We start from the raw sequence: 22,277 nt of genomic DNA, 5'->3' as shown, positions 1-22,277 counted from the left end.
TCCTCAGTGCTGCTTTTCCATTTCCAAGCTGACTCATACAGGAGGACATTACTAATATCATTTTCAGGAGCTCCAGTGTTACCTTGGTGACCMTTCATTCTTATGCTGAGTCTTCTGCAACTTGGTAAACCTAAGCAGGTCATTACACAAAGCAGCGTGACTAAAGGCCTCCCTGGAGGCAGTGCCTGCCTCCSGTGTAACTCTGTGCTCTTCGCCCCAAGGAGATTTCTGTGAAGGTGTGAAGAGCCTTGGCTGCTCTTACCTGTAACAGTTGTTGGTGTATTTGTTGTAGCTGCCCAGRGCTGTCAGGCATCCCTGGCAAATGGCATAAGAGAAGAAGATCTGAGTGCCTGCATCCATCCAGACCTGGAACAGAGAAGGACAATGGCTTCCAGCCCAGGCAACCAAATAAACAAATGACTGGGCCTTGTCCAGTAACAAATGACTGGGCTTTGTCCAGTAACCACTCCTCCATCAAAGCAGAACAAACGGCATGAGACAGAGAGGCTCAGCTCCTACAGAAAGTGTGATACCTCTCTGGGAAAACCCGGGTAACTGGATGGAAGATGTTCCAGAGGAAAGCTTCCCAGAGTGCTGAATTTGCGCATCCCACTCAGAGTGATGCAGATGTGCTAGTCCATGCCTGACACTGCCCCTTCACCTCATGTCATTGCAGCCAGGGTGGAGGGAACATCCCTGATAACATGGCTCCAGCTGAAGTTGGCACTACAAGGGGGCTGTATGGCCTCTCCATGGCTCTGGGCTCAGCAAAAATGCTCAAAAGTCACCCCAAATGAGGACCCGGTGAGGTCTTTGCATGACAATTCCCTCCTCCGGTTTCCCAATGAAAGAAGCTCAGTCAAATGGCTCACCTGTGCTCCATCCTCCCTTTCCCCATGGAAGAGTCTGTTCTTCACTCTGTATGTTGGGGGCTTTCATGCTCTTCTAGGGAAGGCCCTTCCCTGTCAGTCAACAGGCAGGAAGGATAATAATCCACCTTTTGTTTGCTTTCCTCTCACTCCCTTTTTGTTTTTGTTTCTGTTTTTTGGGTTTTTTTTTTTTTTTTTTTTGGTTGGTTTTTGTTTTTTCCTGCAAGCAGCCCCCAGCTGCAGACATCCAGGCAGCTGCAGTTTGGCAGCCCTGAGAAAATCCCAGCCAGGTACTGTTGCTTCAGTTCACATGGCTCCCTCACAGTTACATGCATACCGGGAGCCCACCAAGCACGGGGACACATCCTGCTTCACACCAAAGCCCCAAGCTCTGCCTAGACTCGGTAGCAGGCTCTCTGCCCTGCTATGCTTTGCAGCAGMCCAGAAAGTCCATGTCAGCTTTTCCCAGGCTTTAAAAGATGGGGAGGTTTTCAGTAATTTAGCTGTGACCATGAATAAAGCGCACTTGGCCTTGGTAACTCCCCTGTTATTTATTTTGATATTAAAATGTCATTTATGTTCAGTTGGCTCCGAGTTTTCAGCACACCACAGATTTTGTATTGACAACACATAATTGCATCTGAAAGCCATTTGGGGGAAGACAGTGCGTTTGGCAGCTGGTTTGGGAGCAGTTGGGGCTTTGGCCATCTGGGAAGATGGGGGAGGTAAGCCCAGACTGCAGGCAGAGCATATTGCTGGCTGCCTCCTCGAGAAGATTCAGCGGTGCAATAATTAGCAGCAGAGCCGTTTAGATGCTCTTCCTCAGGTGAGGGTCAGGACCAGCACCCCCGTGGGTGGATGAGGCAGCCTGCCCAGCACTGAGCTCATGTGGGGAAGGGAGAGGACAGTGCCTGCAKCTCCCTGGGGGTCTGCTGCACACCCTGCCCAAACCCCTGCCGAGCCCCAACCCCACATCAAGTTGCACTAGGGGAGGTCCAGGTTAGATATTAGGAAAAAAATCTGCATAGAAAGAGGGGTGACGCACTGGAASAGGCTGCCCAGGGAAGCGGTGGAGTCACCCTCCCTGACAGTGTTCAACAAATGTGTAGATGAGACACTTAGGGACCTGGTTTAGCAGGTTTGGTGGTGATGGGTTTACAACTGGACTTGACCTTAAAAGTCTTTTCTAATCATAATGATMCCATGATCCCATGATCTCTCCCACCAGGGCTGGCTTGAAGGAGCAGGAGACACAGGCGAGCAGGTGACGGGGCTGACATGAACCCTCTGGCCAACCTTTGATCTGAAGAAGAGTGACCAGCACCCTGGGAGGGTAGGCAAAGCTGCTKCCTTGCTGCTAACGTGAGGGGCTTGCTCCCTGGGAGAGACCCACTGGAGCCAAACAAAGCCGCAACAGAGCCAAATAAAAATGAAAAGTGCTAGATTATTTTCTCCTCTCTTTTCCTTAATTATTAGCATTTAAGATGCAGCAAAACCATCTGTTACATGCTGAATATTTCATATACTCTTCTGTTTTTGCTGAGCCTGTGAGTGGAAATGACCTAAAATGCCCACATGCTGCAAAGACATCAGCGAAAAGGCTGTGCTGTGCAGGGAGACTAGACCTCCTCCTAGCTCTTTTTAGGAGGTCTCACTGCTGTGCTCATCCTTTCCAAGAAGACAGCTAGATCCCCAGCTCAAAGAGGACCTCCATCCCTCACCCACCTGCGGGTCCATGAGCCTGGTAATGTCTGGCTTCAGGTAGAAGAGGATGCCCTCAGCAGCACCTGGCAGCGTCACTCCCCGCACCAGCAGCACCAGCAGCATCACGTAAGGGAAGGTGGCAGTGAAGTAAACGACCTGGAGGTGCAGGAGAAACAAGAGGCAGGAGACTCAGCGGGGAAGGGGAGGTGGAGATGTCACCCACAGGCATCCAACCCAAGCAAAGTTCCCTTGACTGTCCTGGTAACCGTACTGGCTACTGTCAGCCTACAAGTGAGGTGGGAAAAAAAATAACCAGGGGTACATTTAGTTAATCTACTTTTTGCTCCTCACCCAGTCTGTGCCACTAGTTGTTCTGCTCTACTGCATGTTTCCAGTCTAGCCATTTCCATGATCTCAAGCTGTTCTCTTCATCTTCCTGGAGCTGCAAAAGGAATCCAAATCTCTTGCTGTCGCTGAGTTTTAATGAGGAGTTATTAAAATGGTCCTGCTCGCAGCAAGAGTTTTCCAAATTAAATATCAACTTTTGCTGCCCAATTTAAGACAGCTCTGAGGGGCCCTTGTTTCCAGAGGATGCTCATGCATCACATCTCTTCAGTGCCTCTGAAGCACACAGGTTAAAAAATGGGGGCCCTAAGAAACTCAAGACCTTTTAAAGAAAATGTAGAACATTGTTTTTGTAAAAGCTTCTTCTCATTTTTTCTTGTGTGTAATGTAAATTAATATTAGAGTAGAATTAATCATTTCTAATCCATTGCCTAATTTAGCATTTTTCTGTTCGCAAAATATCCGTGAGCAAGTTGCAATTTCCTTACATGTATTCATTATTAAAATTCATCAAGTAATATGAATGCTTGTTTACTCTATGGATTCATGGTGAAGAGTCTAAAATGAAGCTGTTGCTGCTTAGTGATAATTGGTTGAATAAGTCACAGCATGTGGCATTTTTGCTGTTCCCTGATTGAATGAAAATATGAGCACTTTTGGCACCAATGCTGAATTTTACCTTCAGAAATCACTTCTGGGGAACATTTCTAGAGATATGCTGAATGCATAAGGAAAGGAAACATGGAAAGAACACAAGAGTGGGCAAAATGAATAAAAGAAAGAGGCTTTTAAAGAAAACGAGTCTTCACGGAGTAATTTTAAGTTATTTTCCCAAGGCTGTTATTGTTTCTTTAAGTTTTGACTGCTTAAATCACAGAAACATAAACACAAGGATCAGGAAGGCCCTCTTAGGCTAGCTGATTACTTCAGCCCTTCAGTCAAACACAATGTCTCTGCAGCTGTTAAACACAATTTTTTGCCTATTTGGAATTTTTGTGACACTTCCTTACTGCTTATCCTGAAATCTAGTCAGTGAGATAAAAGAAGAAAGGACATGGATGTTTTAACAGTACCCCTGTAAATCTCAAAAAAAAAAAAAAAATAGATAAAAAAAATGCAGAGAGGACAACTACCCTATCTGGCATGTCTCAGGACAGAAATGCCCATCTTGTATGGCTGCACCATGCCTAATTAATTGCCTAAGTAATAAAAAGTAAGTCCTTTTTCCTAAAAGTTGTGAGGGAAAAATCTTCCATTGTCCTAGGAAAGCCGTTCCAGGAAAGCCATTCCAGCCACTGCTTCCCCTGCATTCGCTGCTTCTCCTCACTTTCTGTCTGACTTGCCTACCCAAATTGGCCTAGCCATCCTGACTGAACTTCTTCAGCCGTCTCCTATGCACAGCAAGCTCTCCACGCTGGGGAGCACCGAGTGACAGAGACGCTCAGTGTAAAGAAGACAAGGAGCTGGAGGGAAGCTGGAACAGCTCTATTACCTTTCCTTGCAGGGCAAACAGCCCTTCAGACCCTTTCAATAGCCGGTGAAAGCAGAATGATACCTCCTGTGGAGATGGCACAGGAGCCATCTGAGTATTTGAGCCATCTCACAGGCAGCATCAGAGACCTCAATTTAAAAAATAGAACATCCCCGCTCCATATGTGTTGAATCTGGCTCTCCCTCTTTTTTCTCTCTAGTGTTTTGTGAATATGCTGCTGGCACCATGGTGGCAGCTTCTCCCTCTCTCTGTAATGTTATGTTCCCTCCTGCTGTGTCCCAGTTCAAGACTCATTGCTGGAACTCTTGAATGAGAAGTGGGGGATGACAGCTCAGCACAAGCCAGAGCCAGAACCAGAGCCACCAGCAAAGACTGGAAAAGGCTCCTCAACAAGTCAAAACCACAGTAAGTCCCTAGGATGCACCCCAGGACTTGACACAACACTTGCTCCATCTAGAAAGATAACCAGTCCACCTGATTTATGGAATCGGCCACAGCCAGGGAGCACTGGCTCCAACCTCATGAACAAAAAGCACAAAGTAACCTGCTGAGCCCAAGACCACAGAGTCAGACCTTTCCCACCCCCAGACACAAATAATAGTACTAGAGAAGGACACAAGAAGGGTTCATGACCAAGGTGGCTACAGGCAGCAGCCTGTCTACCATACTCAAGAGTTTCATCATTGACAGGGATTGAAATTGGGAAGGAAGTACAAGAAGGCTAGAAGGAGATTTAGGGACTAGGAGGACGATCTCTGCTCCTACTTTGCCTGTGGACTTGACCCCTTTCCAGATGCAGAAGTAGCAGACGATCCATGCGAACAGAAGACACAGAGCCAGTTCCCAGCGCACGGTGCCCAGTCTGTGAATACCATCCGTGAGCCTCAGCACTCGTTTCCTGACGGTGTCCAGCGACAGGGAGAAAAACATTAGACTGCATTCATCCATACACTTCTGTTCCACATTAACCCACTCAAAGACCTAACAGACTATCCATAATACAACTGCCCAGGACTCCTACACATGTAAATTACCCCAGCTCTTTATATAATCTCCCCTTTCTGACACTCCTGCTGTTCCACCATGCACTGTAGCCAGCCTAAGCCTTCCTGTTCTCTAAAGCCCACAGCACCCTGTACTTCATACTTGTGCAGCACAAAATCATCACCAGCTCTACACTGCTCCCCTACCCTGGAAGATGGCCAATCCAAAGCAGGCCACCAAGGTAGTCCTCACCTCTCTTACTCTGGTCTCCTATACACTGTGGACATCCTATGTATAGGAATAAACATATTTTCTTTCTTTTTTTTTTATGCCTTTCCCATGCCTTTCCTTTAGCACCATTCACTGGATCTTCACCAATACTCAAGGTGAGCCACATGAGAGCTGAGCACTACAGCTCACACAGTTCCAGTAACCCAAGTCCTGCTCAAACCATTCCTGCGCACTCCTTCCTCCAAACTAAAGCCCTCTGGAACTCCTTTCCCTTGCAATCTGTGCTGAATCCCCATACAACTGTTTTAAAGGGCTCACAGCCCTTCACTCTACACTTTGTGCAGAGAATAGGGCTGCAGAGGGCATTTCTCATGATGCGGGCTCATTCTGCACAAATGGGCACATCTCATCTTCTGCACCCTGCAGTGGCTAAAAGGGACAAAGGACAGTCATCCCTCCCAAAGGCATTTTCAAGAAGCATAGATGAAAAAAAAAAAAAAAAAAAAGAAAAAAACTGTTGGTGAGGTTTTACATTACCCCCAGCACTATGGCCAAACCTTCCTGAGCCCCCTCAATGATATCATCTAGCTGTCTCAATGATGTCCACCAGGCCTGAGCCTGGACAACCTGAATGGCCACCTGAGTGTGGACACTGCCATACCAGAAAGGGAACATACCTGTGCACAGGTGTACAGGAGCACCCAAGTGTAGGCATGGTACAAGCAGCCTTTTGGGTGTATCTAGTACTCTTGCCCCTCAGCTGTGTTGCACAGACCTCCAGTTTTTTTTGCTGATCTCCCTGTCAGTTCAGTGCATGGTGCTCCCCACACATGGGTCTGATATTTTGCACCTCATCTAACCTTACAGAGACTCCCTGGGATATTCCTACAGCTGTGGTCTTTGATTGAACCAAGAGTATGAATGGAAAGTAATCACATACTCCCAAAACTCAACCACAGGGGAGGTGGCATTTGCAGGCATGGTCCTGTTGTCCAAGCTGGAGCTATTCAAGAAATCTACACAGAGATCTGCCAAAAGAAAAGGAAGCTGATGAGCCAGAGAAATTCTCTAAGGTCCCTCCATGAGGGATACTCCTTCTCCTCTGTACCCTAAATCTCCCTGTAGCTGCAAACAGACCCTTAACACCGTTCAATAGAGCTTCCCATTAAACTATTGCATCTCATTAAACATCTCATTAAGCTTTCRCTTTCTCCAGTCCCAAATGAATCCCCACTCAGGAGGAGCCAGAGGGCTTGTGGAAGCAGAAAGGAAAATGGGAAGGAGAGGTTGGGAGAGTGATTTTCTGCCAAATAGAAAACAGATGGCTGCAAAATGTAGATTACTGTGGGACAGCCAATGTGAGTAGCCAAGACACAAAATCCCATTCTCAGCAAAACACACCATTCCCTGTCTACACATCCATTCCTGTATGTGCTTGCAGATAGCACAGTTTTCTTTATGTTCTGCTTCCCCTTACCCATTCCTGTCACATAGTGTGAAATTCCTAAAAACAGAGGAGACTCCATGCATCCAAGAAATTCACCTCATTCTTCATCTAGAAAGCAAAAGATTATCCACAGGAAAACACAAGAAGCCTAGTTATGGCTGGAATGCTTCTGCATGGTGAGAGAGTCACCATGCAGAGAGTCAAAGATCTGTTGCTTTCCTTACAAACAAGTTCGTGCTTGGGGAGCTGAAGGAATCAGATCTGCTATTTAAAAAGACAGCTACCTCTGCTGGGATTAAGGAGCAAGGAAAGTGGTGAGTGGGCAAAATTAGCACATGATGGAATTGAATTACCTGACAAGAGGAAAAGGGAAAAACGAAAMAAGCTATTGTCAAAACCTTTTCCAGCCTGGCTTCTATTGAAAGCAAAAACGGTTTCAATAGAGTAAAATAGGCTTGTCAGGCCATCTGATCGATGAAGTTGCTCTCCCATCAACTCCGCCTTCCCAGACACTGCCTAAGTGCCCTTAATAAAACCAAAGTCAGGCTTTTGTTGTTTTGCGTGGTTAGGAGAACGGTGGCTGGAGGAGATGGGTCCCCTGACCAAAATATAAATATAGAGACTTGTACAGATGTGATTGGAGGGGGAAAASGTTACACAGGAATTAGAGTCCTGTGCTACTTTTTCTGCTGTGRGAGACCTGCATTACCTGATGTAAAATGCTCCTCTGTAGGCCTGGTCTACAGGCCTGGTCTTCTGAATTACCCAAAAGCTGAATGTACAAAGGAAAAYAGTTCTGTGGGTGACAACAGCCATCCCAGTAATTCTAAGGGAGTGGGATAGTGAACAGGAGTTGTGAGATAAATTACTGTACCAGATCTAACAGAAAGCTCCTGTCATGTGGAGAGGAGTATAGATTGCTTTGAAAATTATGTTGACACAACTTCCAAACATCACACAAAAATATGGAGTTTTCAGTAAAATCTCCATGCCCCAAATTTCTTTATTCAGAAGTAATCTTACCCTCCCCTGTGATTAGGCATAGGGTGAGACCATTATCCTTCCTGACACTCATCCATGGTAAGTGAAAAAAGCTGCATTCCTGGATTCCTGGCCACAGAGCATCTCATGAGATCTACCTTCCTTAGTATCACACTGTGACAACAATGGTAAACTGAAAAATGATGTTGGAAACCAAAGAAGTTCATCTATAACCAAAATATCTTTATAACAATGATACATTTTCTACAAAACTAAAATAATTTCTAGGAATTGGGAAAAGGGCAGCGTAGTTAGCTGTGATGGAAAATTCCCCTCTCCACTTGCACTTTGCAGGAGTGAGCCACATGAAGGTGTACCTGAGTTCCAGGGGTTACTGCAGCTGGCCCATGGCAGCACAGCAGTGAAGGAGCTAAAAAGGTAGAAGAGTGCCCAGCACAGGATGATGATGTAGTAGATATTCAGATAAGACTCGATGACTTGTGAGGCATAACCAATTCCTGTGAATAAAAGCAACAATGGTGAGGATAAGGCTGGCACCYGTCTCCCCATGTATCAAGTATAGGCTTAGATGAAGTTCTAGGCCATGTCTGGGTAGGAAGAGTGCAAAGCCCCTTGGCTTACAACTTGGCTTACTAGAGAAAGTGCAAGGCTCACCTCAGGGAAAGAGGAAGAATTTTATAACATAGCACATAYAGATGGGAACATATTAATGTTATCTCCAGGGAAGTCTTAAAGTGCAGTGTTGGAGCAGTACAGTGCTCATAGTCAAAAGCTCTGGCCTCCCATCCTAGTTGGACCCTTCATTCACTGAGATATCAGAAAGGTCCCTGAAGAGCAAATTCAGTTGTTTAGAAATAGTTGTCAATGTCCTTTGAGATTCCTTTCTTGTCCACCCTCCAGCCCTGACTCCTGAGGACGCAAGTCTCCCTTGGGTCTTGCTCATAAACTCCCCAGGGCATTTTAAATGGCACTGCATGCCTGTTGTTAGGTGAATAAACCAGGCCTTTAATCTRCATGAACACAGATTTCCTTGTCTGTGAAAAGAACAGGAAAATTGCAAATGTTAAATTCATTAATCATCTTAAAACCATTAAATGATCTTTCTCCAGGAGAAAATAACATCTACAGGAGACCTGATTCTGTTAGGTAAGGGTAAGGGAAAGGGTAAGGAACTGCTGGGYAAGGTGAACGAGAAAAAAAGACTGTACAGCTTGTGGAAGAAGGGACAGGCCACGTGGGAGGAATACAGGCGCATCATCAGAGAACRCAGATGCTAAATGAGGAAGGCCAAAGCCCGGGTGGAATTAGAGTTGGCGAGGCATGTCAGGGACAACAGGAAGGGTTTCCATAAGTATATCAATAGCAAGAGGAAGACAAGGGAAAATGTTAGTGCACTGCTGAATGGGGAAGGGGCCTTGGTGACGGAGGATGCTGAGAAGGCAGAGTTACTAAATGCCTTCTTTGCCTCTGTCTTTACTGCTAAGGCGACCCCCCATGAACTGCAGGGCTCCAATAGAAGAGATATAAATGGGCTAGAGGAAAACCTTCCGCGGGATCAGAAGGATTGGGTTAGGGATCACTTAGGCAAACTGGCCACTCAAAAATCTATGGGCCCAGATGGGATGCACCYRAGAGTGCTGAGSGAAYTGGCCGAGGTTATTGCTCAGCCTCTCTCCATCATCTTCGAGAGGTCCTGGAGAGCAGGGGAGGTKCCTGAGGACTRGAAGAGAGCCAATGTCACTCCAGTCTTCAAAAAGGGCAAGAGGGAGGAGCCGGGCAGTTACAGGCCGGTCAGCCTCACCTCCGTCCCTGGAAAGGTGATGGAGCAGTTCATCCTAGAAAGAATCTCCAGGCATATGAAGGAGAAGAAGCTGTTGAGGAGCAGTCAGCATGGATTCACCAAGGGGAAGTCATGTCTGACGAACTTCATAGYCTTCTATGATGGGATGACAGGCTGGCTGGACGAGGGGAGAGCCGTGGATGTTGTCYACCTTGACTTMAGCAAGGCTTTTGACACCGTCTCCCATAATATCCTCATACGGAAGCTCCAGGAGAGTGGACTAGATGAGTGCACGGTGCGGTGGATCGAGGGCTGGCTGGATGGCAGAGCTCAGAGTGTGGTGATAAATGGGGCCAAGTCCAGTTGGAGGCCTGTGGCCAGTGGTGTCCCCCAAGGGTCAGTACTGGGTCCAGTGCTGTTCAACTTGTTTATCAATGACCTGAACGAGGGCACGGAATGCACCCTTAGCAAGTTTGCAGATGACACCAAGCTGGGTGGAGTGGCCGACACTCCGGAGGGCTGTGCTGCCATCCAGAGGGACCTGAACAAGCTGGAGAGTTGGGCAGAGAGGAACCTCATGAGGTTCAACAAGGACAAGTGCAGGGTCCTGCACCTGGGAAGGAACAACCTCAGGCATCAGTACAGATTAGGGGTCGACCTGCTGGAAAGCAGCTCCGCGGAGAGGGACCTGGGAGTCTTGGTTGACACTAAGTTAACCATGAGTCAGCAGTGTGCCCTCGTGGCCAAGAAGGCCAATGGGATCCTGGCCTGCAGGAGTGTTGCCAGCAGGTCAAGGGAGGTGATTCTGCCCCTCTACTCAGCTCTGGTGAGGCCGCACCTGGAGTACTGTGTGTAGTTCTGGGCACCCCAGTATAGGAGGGACGTGGAGCTTCTCGAAAGGGTCCAGAGAAGAGCAACTAAGATGATTAAGGGACTGGAAAATCTCTCGTACGAGGAGAGGCTGAGTGAGCTGGGCCTGTTTTCTCTGGGGAAGAGAAGGCTGAGAGGGGATATGATATTACATGTATAAGTTCAGGAAGGGAGAATGCAAGGAGGAAGGGGACAACCTGTTTACATTGGTGGCCAGTGATAGGACGAGGGGTAATGGCCATAAGCTGGAGCACAGGAAGTTCRGTCTCCAGGTGAGGAGGAACTTCTTTACTGTGAGGGTGACAGAGCCCTGGCACAGGCTGCCCAGGGAGGTTGTGGAGTCTCCTTCTCCGGAGGTCTTCAAAACCCACCTGGATGCCACCCTGTGCCACATGCTCTAGGTGTGCCTGCTTGAGCGGGAAGGTTGGACTAGATGATCTCTAGAGGTCCCTTCCGACCTTGAATATTCTGTGATTCTGTGATTCGTATCCCTTTGCCTTAATCACAGTGCCAACTGCCTCTGGACTGTCAAACTAGTGCTTGCAGGGTGATTCCTGCTCAACAGAGGTGGATGCCAGCCAGCAAACACCATCAGGAAAGTGCGTGGTGGAGGAAGAGATGTATATGGTACTGCAAGCCAGCTAGCATTCCTCATCTGCTCCTCTCCTTGATGTTTGTCCTGGCCTATATACGTATGCCTGTATGGCATCGGTTTGCAGACACTTTGCTCTTCGCCCTCCTGTTTGTTTGCCACACTCCTCATCTCCCCTGGACTCTGGGCTCCGCAAGGCAGACACTGTGGTTTGCACACTGTGCCAGTGCAATCAGCCAGCACGGCAAGCCAGTGGTCACCTACGTGGTGTCAGGGTACTACCCCCTGCACACACAACAGAAACCAGAAGAAAACAGGGTTGGGAGAGGGAGGGAAAATAAAAGACAAAAACAAACAAAAAGCTCTCCCAAAGGCTCTTAGCCCCTAATTATTAAGGTACCACCAGATGTTCTCCTTTGACACACCTTCAAAGATGGGGCAGATCTTCCTCCAGGCCGTCACTCCTCCCTGGCTCGTGTACTGCCCCAGCGCTGTCTCCAGGAAGAACAGTGGGATCCCACAGGCAAAGAGGAAAATGAGGTAGGGGATGAGAAAGGCTCCTGCAGAGAGAGGTGAGATGGTACCTAAGAAACTTCCTTAAAGCCTTATCCCTGTGACCCCTTACCAGGCGCAGGGGTCAAAGCTGGAATCAGCTGCACAAACACAAACATTTCTCTGAACTAAATGTGCAGCCTCTGCTCTAGAGAGCAGAGTCTCTGACTCCTTCCTTTCTTGGAAAAAAGATTACAAGGGCAGTGCTATTGCAGCACTTCTGTGTTTGATCTTAGACGCAACCTAGAAGCTGTGGAAAACAAAAGGGGGGGAAAAAACCAAACCAAAACAAAAACAACAACAAAAAAACAGATGCCCCCACAGCCATAACCCTCTCATTCAAGCTTCTAGAAGAAGTGAGGCAAAGCAAAAGGTATTGTGGGTTCACGGTCATGCTTCCTTTCCCAGAAATTACAACAAAAGGCTCCCTTGCCCAGAAGATACAAATCTAGAGACTGCTGGCATTTCTTGGTAAATATTTGATGCAAAATACGTGCTTGAGACTTTATTAACATATTTGGCAAGTAGGTTTCACCAGAAGAATAGACATAGAGGTTGAAAGGAATGGTGACAGAGCATCTTTCCAGCATTCCCAAAACAAAAAAAGGTTTAATTTCTCTCTTCAAATTCCATTGATCTTTAAAATACAGGAGAAGTTTTAAGAGAAGTCAAATGAAATAAGGAATTAAAATAATCCAGCAATGGGACAAATGCTTGGTTAAGTTTAAAAATATTTCAGAGTAATTCTTGAAAAAGAAGAGAAGGAAGAAAACAGTTGTTTTCTCAGAAACAAATAAAGAAAAAGAAACAATAAAATGGTGTTGCAAAAGCAAAACAAACAAACAAGCAAAAAGGTTTATGCCCTGATCAGGCAGGTTTTAACTTATTTTCCACTTATTTTAGTTCTGTTACCAAAGCACCCAGCTCTTTTCTTGTTCTGCTCCAACCTGCTCCTAAAATCTCTTTTAGTGCTTGATTTCCTCCTATCATCTCATAATCTTTCTCCCCATCACGGATATACAAACATTATACTTTCTTTCCCCTCCAAGCATAGACAGCAAAAGCAAAGCAGGTCAAGGTAATTGCTTTCCTAGTTGGAACAATATCTGTCAAGGTTTTGTCATCATGCAGTGAACTTTGACAATGAGTATCTCCCACCACCAGTGCCTGTAGAGCCACTCAGCTGTTTGCACTAGAGATGTGGGCTCTTTTCCCTCAGCAGAAGCAGACCTTGTCCCCCAGGCCCATTCCTCCCATGCCAGCACAGTCATCCACAATGAAATTCCTTCCCATGACAGAAAGTTAACAATTAGGAACATTTCCTTCAGTTTTTAAGCCAACAATATTAAAACAAGCAGCAACATACACATTTCCCCTAAACACAGCTGTGCCATAGCTGCAGGGGACCTGAGTCCAGTGCAAGGGAGGGTGGATCACAGCGCCAGTCCAGGTTCGTGGAACTGGGGACACAAACTGTGCACAATAACCAGAGGCAGCTGCTGCGTTTGATGACACAAGGCTTTTTTAAGCTGTGTCTGCAGTAGAAATTTATTATTCCATACGTAGATAATTAATCTTTCAGAACATCTCCAACCCTGTTTTCTGATGCTATTTGTCCCAGAGATTGATCCATTTTTTGTCATTGAGTATCAAGAGAGCTCCTTGCACATTACTGTTTTGCTTCTCTCAACCTTTCCCAGATCTTTAATGCCTGTTGTGATCTTTTCCCCAAATTACTGGGGACCCCCTTTCCTTACAAGTCAATAATGCCAAATAACTAGATCAAATTTGGAATTGCAGCCATTGATAAGTTTACACCGAGTTGCTTTGTAGAAAGTCAGCTGTCTTTATTACATCTACTTTCACAGCTTTTGCAGCTGTCTTACTACATCTGGAGCTGCAGAAAAGCAACAGGATAGCATTCTACAGTATGGGAGCTGGGGAGCTTACACTGATGGTAAATATCTTTTTTTACAGCAACCCCAAGGACTTTTATCTTTTAGTGTCATGGGAAAGACAGTGTCTTGTTGACCCTTTGGTTCCCTACTGATTTGGGCAGGGGAGGATTATGTGTCTTCTACAATAGCTGCATATTTTCTGCAGTGGTAATGTGCAAGTTGGGAGAGGAAGACTCTCCCATGATAATCTATTCCAAGCCTGCTGCTGACCTCTGAATACACCTAAGATATTCCAGGGTAACTTAGCTAAAAGAAAAGGAAAATAATTCAATAGACATTTAAAATAAAAAAAAAAAGTAGCCTTTTCACTTAAACTAATTAGCATATAAATTGCAAAGACTGCTGAACTGGATGCCATAGCATAAACTATTTAGAGATATCATCTGAGCTCAGGAAGGAATTTTCTGTGCAAAATCCATGACATTTCTACCCCTGCTTTCAAAGCACCAGTGCAGAATAGCCTATTAAATTAGATGCATGGTCAGTGTTTTCCATCCCAGGCAGTTCTGACTTGTATTTATTGCCTCATTGGCCATCATGGGCCTCAGAGGAAAACAAAAGGTGAGAACCATCCCAAGGTTCATCAAAATCTCCTTCCATTTTTTTAAAACTGTTCTTTCAACCGATCCAAAGCTCGTTTGTTTCAGTGGAGATATTTTATCCACTCCAGCTTGATTCAGATAAACTCCAGTAGCAACCTGGGCAAGAACACAGGGGACAGGAATTTGGTAGTTCTGTGACAAACAGCATTGAATCATTAATCCATTGTGTGCACTGCTCAGGGGAAGGGAGGGACTTTGCAACATGGTCTACAGAAAAAGGAATTTTAAAAGCAGAGGAACATACACAGCTCAGAGTGTTATATCAAGATGATTATATTAAATAAAAGCATGAGAAGTTATTGCTTTATTTGACATGTAATCCATTATTCCTCCTTATTCCTTATAAGAAGATTGATAAAAGCTCTGATCTRCTAAGAAAAGTTAGTGACAGTCAATTACTCTCCCATCTCTTCCACGGTTTCTTTTTATTGTCATGAGAAATTATAAATTTTTAACCATGTGATGATCTTTCTGCCATTCCATTGGGAAAAGGAATCCAGGAAGTCATGTTACAAACAAAAATGGGAGGGGAACAGACCCTTCCTGGGAGCAGATTTCCCTAGCAGTGGGTTGACCACTGGGAGACCTGTTCCTGAGGAAGAGGTAGGAATGTCCTCCTCCTTCCCATCCTCCAAGCAACTCCTTCACCCACATGCAATGAAGGATGGCCCTTCCATCTTACATCTTTCAATATAATGGGCACCTTGGCTCTTCAGATACCCACCTAGGGTGTCACACGTGCTGTGAACTTACCGCCTCCATTCTTGTAGCAGAGGTAGGGGAACCGCCACACGTTTCCCAGGCCAATGATCTCCCCGGCCACGGATAGGACAAACTCCACCTTGTTACTCCATTGGCCTCTTTCTTCCATTTCYTCCTCTTTTAGCTCATCAGCCCCTGCCACAGCCCCATTGGACTCTGCAGTTTTCCTCATGGCTCTGCGGGACAGAAGAAAAGCAGAGTTCAAGACATAAAAGTCTGCTGTAGGACACCCTAGTGGAAGGTGGAGAGAAGGGGCCCAGCCACCAAAATGAGTGCATTCATGATATTGCCATTAGGTCCCTCTTGTTCTTTGGAAAATAGCTTATTTAAAGTCAGCACAAAGCATTTCCTCTYGGATATTCCAAGGGGGAGTTTTCTCCCCACAGCCCCTACCTATACCTTCCCAGTCTATTTCCCTCTCTGCACCACCCAATATTCCGCCTCTTCCCATCTGCCAGTAGCTTGGCGGTGACTTTAGAAACAGCAATTCTGAGGAAGAGAAAAGGAATTAGAGATTAAAGAAGGGGCACAGGAGCAGAAGTAATTCCTCTTCACAGTATGTACATTGTCTTTTTTTGAAACGTCTTCAAAGAGCAGGTAGAGATGTTATGGTTTATTAGTCTGTATAAGAATGGAAAACCTGTCTTTTGTTTTCATGCACTAGCAGGGGGGCTGAATTACTATCTGTGACATAACAGTCACCACATTGTATTACAGTACAGCAGCATGGCTGAACAAAAAACACACATGCTGATTTGACCCAGGCTCACCTTAATAACAAACAGACATCAGCAACAGACCTCTGCCTTATTGCCCAACCCTGCAAAGAAAACAAAGCAAGGAAACAAAACCTGTGAGATTAGCAAAAGGTCTTCACACTTGTGAGGTGCTCAGGTGTTTCAAGGCCAGGCAATGATGTACTCAGAAGAGACAAGTTCAATCATTGCAGTGAAAACATAATAGGAAAAATTCACTGTCTGACATTGAGTATGAATGGGCCGGTAGATTGGTACAAGGAAGATATTCTCCCTGTCTATACTAAGTCCTGAGTTGTGTTTAACATCATCTTGCAACATCATCCGTTTGTTACAAGATAAAATTTTCCATCATACACAAGCTCCTTTTTAATTGTCTAGTCAATTTAAATCTAGCCAAAATTTGCACAGACCAGACTAAGTCTTCTTGTTGACATTTTCACATTGATTACAAGAATCTGAGAGTAAGAGGAAATTAAAGTATAKAGAGAAAGATCTCCCTTTGACTTAGCTAAAATATTCTCCTCAAAAGATTGCTCCAGCTGGTATACTGAGGTAAGGATGCATGCCGAACTCCAAATGGAGAAAACACAGATCCTGCGTGAGTCGCATTGCTGGTTAATCAAAGAAGACCTAGAGGTAGCTGCATCTCCCCAGTGGCAATTGAACAGAAGCTTTGATGGTGTGATCGGCATCAGCAAGGGATACACATTCCCTTTGGCTTTTAACCCARTCAAATAGTTGTGAGATACTATTGAAAGCTATGCCATGAAAATAACATATCTTAACTGTTGTCTAAAGACAGTTATTTAAATAATAGTTATTTCCAAGATAATTTGTTTTGCTTACACTGTTGTTTCAATGATCTTTTGCTCTGATTTTGCAAGAGGAACAGGAGACAGCTGTGCTTTTTCTGGTGTTGTGGGAAGCTGAAGATGCTGGGGAGGTTTAATGTTACCTGTATGTTGCTTTTGGGCTACTTTTAAGCTAGTAAGAATGATAACACAAACAAACACACAACAAAGTGAGAGTTTATCTGTTAGATCCCAGAAGTCAGGATTAGTTGTTGCAAAATGAGATGGAAGCAGGGACAGAGTCTTTCCTAGGCTGGCAAGGAGCCAGTGCGAGGAGTGATTTCTCTCTCTCTCTCTCATAGTAGGCAGCTGCCTGTCGGTCTTACTCTTGCAGAACAAGAGCCAGTAGGAGCCTTCTCTCCCTGACTTGAAGCCAAAGGAGAGGCTTAATTATTGGACTTCCAGGAGTATTTTCCAGGAAAAAGTTCAGGTTGGATATTAGGGGAAAAAATCTACATGGAAAGAGTAGTCAAGCATTGGAACAGGCTGCCCAGGGAAGTGGTGGGGTTACCATCCCTGGCAGTGCTCAAGAAACATGTAGGTGAGGCACCTAGGGGCATGGTTTAACAGGCATGGTGTTGAAAGGCTTATGGTTGGCCTGATGATCTTGAAGGTCTATTCCAGACACCATGGTTCTGTGATTCTGTGTGGAGACCCGGAAACTGAACCAGAAATGAACCTCTCCAGAGCAGCAGCATCTCTATTCAGGACTTCCATTCCCATCAGCTCTGAGTACTAAGAAATCAAGACTTGGTCCCTTAGCATTAACAGAGCTGCAATTTCCTAGTGGTTTGATAGCTTTTTTAGTATTTCCCTCTGTCTCTGTGAGAGAACCTCTCCACTTCCAAGGAGCAAGCAGGAACAGGGATCTGTGTCTGCCTCTGGATCTATTCTGGCCCCTTCTCTCAGGTAAAATCCAAGTACAAGTCTAGATGGGCTTCTGTCCAGGGATCACTCCCAATAAACAGGATGAACAAGTTCTCACCACACTTGATTCCCTCCACCCTGCAAGACCTCCAAACCTATCCAACAAACTTTGCATCTTCAAATAAGATGGTAAGCCATTCCCTCTCTCCTCGTGCATAGTTTTTCTCTAGTTCTCTCACTTCAGGTTAGCACTGTGAYAGGATTCAACACATGGACAGAAGGGACTATTGAGTGGCTGAATCAACTGGGAATAGCAGCAGGTATGGTCCCAACATTAAACTGATGTCTGTGAACACCACGGCATTTCTTTTGGTGAGGTTCAGCAGGGCAAGAAGCAGGAGCTGATTGCCTGTGCTTATACTTCTTAATAGACATAAGACAGTGTATCATGGTATCTTATTTGATTTTGTAAATTAAATGATTTTGTAAATTAAATGATTTAATAAATCCTGACCCTGTGGATATACCAGGCCAAGGGGCATGGAAAGGAACAGGCATATGAAAAGCTAACTTTTACTGAACGCTCATAATGAAGCAGACTGTGTGTGGCGTGAGACATATTTCCTCCCTCTGTCATTAAAATTAAGGAATCAAARCAGACCTCCTAGTATTATACATCAATTGCTCTGGAGATGCCCAAGGCTGCAACAGTCTTTATCTCTGCATTTGCTCTGGTGCTGAAGGGCCCATCATATTCCTTTTGAAACCAACAGCAGATTTCTAAGGATGCAGAGGACTGAATTCCATGCAAAGTATTACCACTGCCTTCAAAAAAGGAGAACATAAAACATGAAGGGCAGGCAGAGGACAATGACTGTAGAGCTACCTATTCAAAAATATTGCAGGAAAATTCTAGCCCCTATCTCAAATTTGAGCATTTTTTGAAGTTACTTCTCATAAGGACTTACATATGACCAATATTAGTGATGAATACAAACGAACTAGGGTGCTGAGGAAATAACCTCCCTCCTTCCCTGCCCAGCCTTTGCCCTTTATAGCCCATATGCTGCACACACCGATTTACAGGTGTTTTACAGGTACCCTTCACTCAAGCCCAAACTGACCATGCTCTATAGCATATTTGGATTTGCACTTGAGTGTCATGCTGCACTCCAACAGGGYCCCTAAGTCTGAGTTTAAAGAAGGTGGTGCAATCAAAGGTCATGTCATGCACCCCAAATGCTGGCTGGTGCAATCCTRCCAGAGAACTGATGGCTCACTGGTTTGGCAGTCCTCCTGGTCCCAGCTTTGTCCACCCTCCACTTAGCTCTCCTGCTGGGTTGATGGGGAGATGGAAAAGCTCCTCCAGYCAGCCTTTTCTCAGCTGCCAAAAGCCAAGCAAGGCCCTTTTCCTGCTCCCTATCTGCAGCACGGCCTGCCAGCTGGCTAATCAGTTCATTCAGATGCTGCAGCACAGCCTCCTCATCCTAGAGAGGAGCAGAGCTCCACGCACTGTCAAATGGGAGAGAAAAAAATAACACATACTTAATGAAATGTGTTTGATCTGTCACAGTCCTCGGCACGTTCCAGTTTGCTGCAGTCCAGGGCAYATTAGCATATACGATGGTGCTTAAGTCTGTGCTTATTGAGGATGTCATGAGAAGCTGACAAGGGAGGACTTAGCTAATTTCTTTACTTTTATTCTTTTCATGCAAGGTGGATCCAAGAGCCAGCGTATTTCTACCAACATTTGTGTTTAACGTGTTTTTGTGCTATACCTGTTTTACACAGGGGCAGTGGAGGACCACAACTGCAGAGTCACCTCCAATGCAGAGTCTCCAAATGAAGAGTCAGCCCATGGCCTCAACCCTGTAACCAGCCTTAACCTTAGAGATATCTGGGTCAGGATTTGGACTTAGCAATTACTCTGAATCTACTGTAGGTCAACAGAAAGCATTGAAGAATAACCCTGGGACAAACAGACTGTCAGGGAAGATGCTGCATTCCTAGGTATATTTACCCACTTAAAACAGGGAACAATACTCTGCCTGTGAAACCGAGCCATCCTGAGTAGATACAAGTGGCAGGGGTGAAACTAAGCTAGTTTAGCTACCCTAAACCTTAGTAATTTATGCCATGATCTCCTCCTTTCCCAAGCAAAGCAACCCTCAGCATTACACATCCCTGGTACTCCCCTCCCCTGTTTGCCCRCTGTTTCTAAGGACAAACCTATTCACATACCTCCTGGCTCTGTTCCTAAACATCTAATCCTACTGTGCCCCCGCCCTATATGTTCTGAGACCAGATGGGGACTCAAATAGCTTCTTGTTTCCAGCTAGGAACAATTTGACTCTCCCACAGCAGCCATAGCCACCCGCCGTGTTACATCACTCCTAACTCACAAAGATATTTGCTTCTCCCATTAGATTCTCCTGTTCTTTATATGTGAATTTGAAGAAAAGGCTGTGCCCCTTGCTGCCCATACTTTTCACTTAATCTTGGAGGAAAAGCTAGGCAGCAAATTTGCTCCCCTGACTCCTCTGGCCTGAGACATTTTTCCCACTGATAAGTCTGATACTGTCTCCAGCCCTACTCCCTCTCCAGGGCCCATTAGCCACCAACAGCATCTTTCTTCCTCAGTTCCCTCTCATCTTACTGCTGCTGTTTCAGAGATGACCTGTTGCACTTTCTTCCATCAATACTATGAAGAGGTGCCCAGAATATCCTTTGCAAGTATAACTACCAGCCTGGGGTCTTCCTGCAGAGAAGATGGGGGCTTCTTTTCTGCCCAGTGTCACAGGCAACCCAGTGTGAAAGTAACTGGCTTGGTATGGAATATGCTGTGTGGAGGCAGCCACAACTTTCAACTCATGAGATTTAACACTGAGAAAACAAGAATCTGCATGGATTTTCCCAGTCACTAATACATGAGCACACAGCTTGCAGTCAGCTAGAAGCACAGGCTACACCAACTAGTTCCCCCCTTCAACACTTGAAAAAACTAGCCCAATCTTCCCTTGCTCATGTGTTTTGTGCTGTGTTAGTTCAGCACCTGCCCCACGGGGTCCTTCAGGTAAGACCATGGAAAGCAAGGGAAAGCAAGGGTGCATCTGAAATGCTTTAGGCACTCATAGGTTCATCCTGGTGTGCAGAAAACACAGTGTAGAAATGCAGGAGAGTAGCATTCATGGGTTATATTTGGGAACAACTACCATTAAAGGGGGAAAGCAGGAACCAGAGAGAGAGGACTCCGAAGGAAACGGAAAGCATCCTTTGAAAGCACAAGGGCATCCTCAGCCCCTCCTCATACGGAAAGGGCTTATTCAGGGCTTACAGCTGGCTGCTCAGGTGAGACAAGGCACCAGAGAAAGAAGGAAGAAGCCACTAGAGATTCCCTGCTGCGTTCCTCCCTGCCAACCAGATGACTGTGCCTGCCGTCACGCCAGAGCTGCTGCTGGGAAGCCAACATTCTCCATTAGACCTCTTCTGCTATTTCATCTCAAGGTAAATGAGAGRGAGATAAATCTCCGAAGAGAACAGTGAGACAGCAATTGAGACATAGTTAAAAAGCACGAGATAATGCGAGATAATGCTTATCGGAGGAAACACAATTTAAAGCACCTTTGGACACTTGTGGGGTGCTGCCTAAGCTGCAGGAACCACAAGGCGGGACTGCAGGTGACACTGCAGACAGCTGAACTGCATTTATACTTTCTGTTTTATTTCACAACTAGCAGCAGCCAAGCATGTAAACTGCAATTTAAGGTGAGAAGGGAAGAATACGAAGGAAAACAGACTGTACCATGTTACAAAAGGAGTAGCAGGAGGACATGGAAAATTCTCCAGTTGCCTGATATGAACCAGCAGTCAGTCGGCAGCTGAAATCCTGCATTGCATTTTGATGGCAAGAAGAGAAGACAGCCGAGGGAGCACAAAGGAAAAATCAGGAGTATGTGAGAAATAGCAGTGCCTGAGTACAGCTTAAGGAACAAACTTAGYTGGATTAGTGCACGAGGGCTGCGGCTGGAATAGGTCGTATCTGCAGGATGGACAGGAAAATATTAGCAGTAGGAGTAAGTACTTTTCAGATGGTTTAAAAGCAGCTACGTGAATGGGGCTGGCTGCTTTAACCACAGCCATTTCCAAATCCAAACACTGCTAGCAGAACAGCTCACTCCGACTGTTAAAAGGAAAAGGGCAAGGAAACAGGTAGCAAGAGAAAAACCGATCAGCTCCTGGACAGCATTCAAAATTAAAATGCCTTTCATTCCAAGCTGATGAAAGCTAGATGGTTTCTTTACACCTTCTAATTAACTTGCAGCTTGTGTGGGGTATAGGGCATTTTCAAAGCATCTGTTCAGCAAGGTTCATGGGGCACAGGAGGCTATAAAAAGGATAAGATCCTGCTTATGTTTTCTCCAGGAAGAAATAAGAGCAACACTCCTGCAGTGGGTGAGTTTGCTGCTCACTGATGCCAGCAAAGAGTGAGATAAGGTGCAATTGTCAATATGCTAATGGCACGTGCACCTGTGATACAAGCTGCAAAGCAGGGCCTCATCCTTCAGAGCACACACACACAACCAGCCAAGAAGAGGAGCAAATGACTTCGGC

The 22,277-nt window shown here is 45.6% G+C and overlaps 1 protein-coding gene across 2 annotated transcripts in view; it reads right to left on the bottom strand.

Moving 5' to 3' along the window:
* SLC6A12 (solute carrier family 6 member 12) overlaps positions 1 to 22,277 on the bottom strand; it is a 39,742-nt gene that overhangs the window by 15,385 nt on the left and 2,080 nt on the right. The window contains exons 1-8 of one of the 2 annotated variants that reach the window (XM_026052126.1): positions 15,961 to 15,989; positions 15,182 to 15,366; positions 11,742 to 11,876; positions 8,431 to 8,571; positions 6,566 to 6,653; positions 5,176 to 5,308; positions 2,595 to 2,729; positions 263 to 366 (exon numbers count right to left, since the gene is read on the bottom strand). In XM_026052126.1, coding sequence (XP_025907911.1) covers positions 263 to 366; positions 2,595 to 2,729; positions 5,176 to 5,308; positions 6,566 to 6,653; positions 8,431 to 8,571; positions 11,742 to 11,876; positions 15,182 to 15,362 — 917 coding nt within the window. In that variant the 5' untranslated portion in view covers positions 15,363 to 15,366; positions 15,961 to 15,989. Of the gene's footprint in view, positions 1 to 262; positions 367 to 2,594; positions 2,730 to 5,175; positions 5,309 to 6,565; positions 6,654 to 8,430; positions 8,572 to 11,741; positions 11,877 to 15,181; positions 15,367 to 15,960; positions 15,990 to 22,277 lie in introns of those variants that run through there. The other variant, XM_026052125.1, reaches the window with a different exon arrangement.

Source organism: Nothoprocta perdicaria, unplaced genomic scaffold, assembly GCF_003342845.1.
Source record: "Nothoprocta perdicaria isolate Ctin4 unplaced genomic scaffold, notPer1 scaffold_84, whole genome shotgun sequence".
Taxonomy (NCBI): Eukaryota; Metazoa; Chordata; class Aves; order Tinamiformes; family Tinamidae; genus Nothoprocta; species Nothoprocta perdicaria.
The sequence above is the reverse complement of the archived record's forward strand: the minus strand, read 5'-3'. Positions and strand labels throughout refer to the sequence as shown.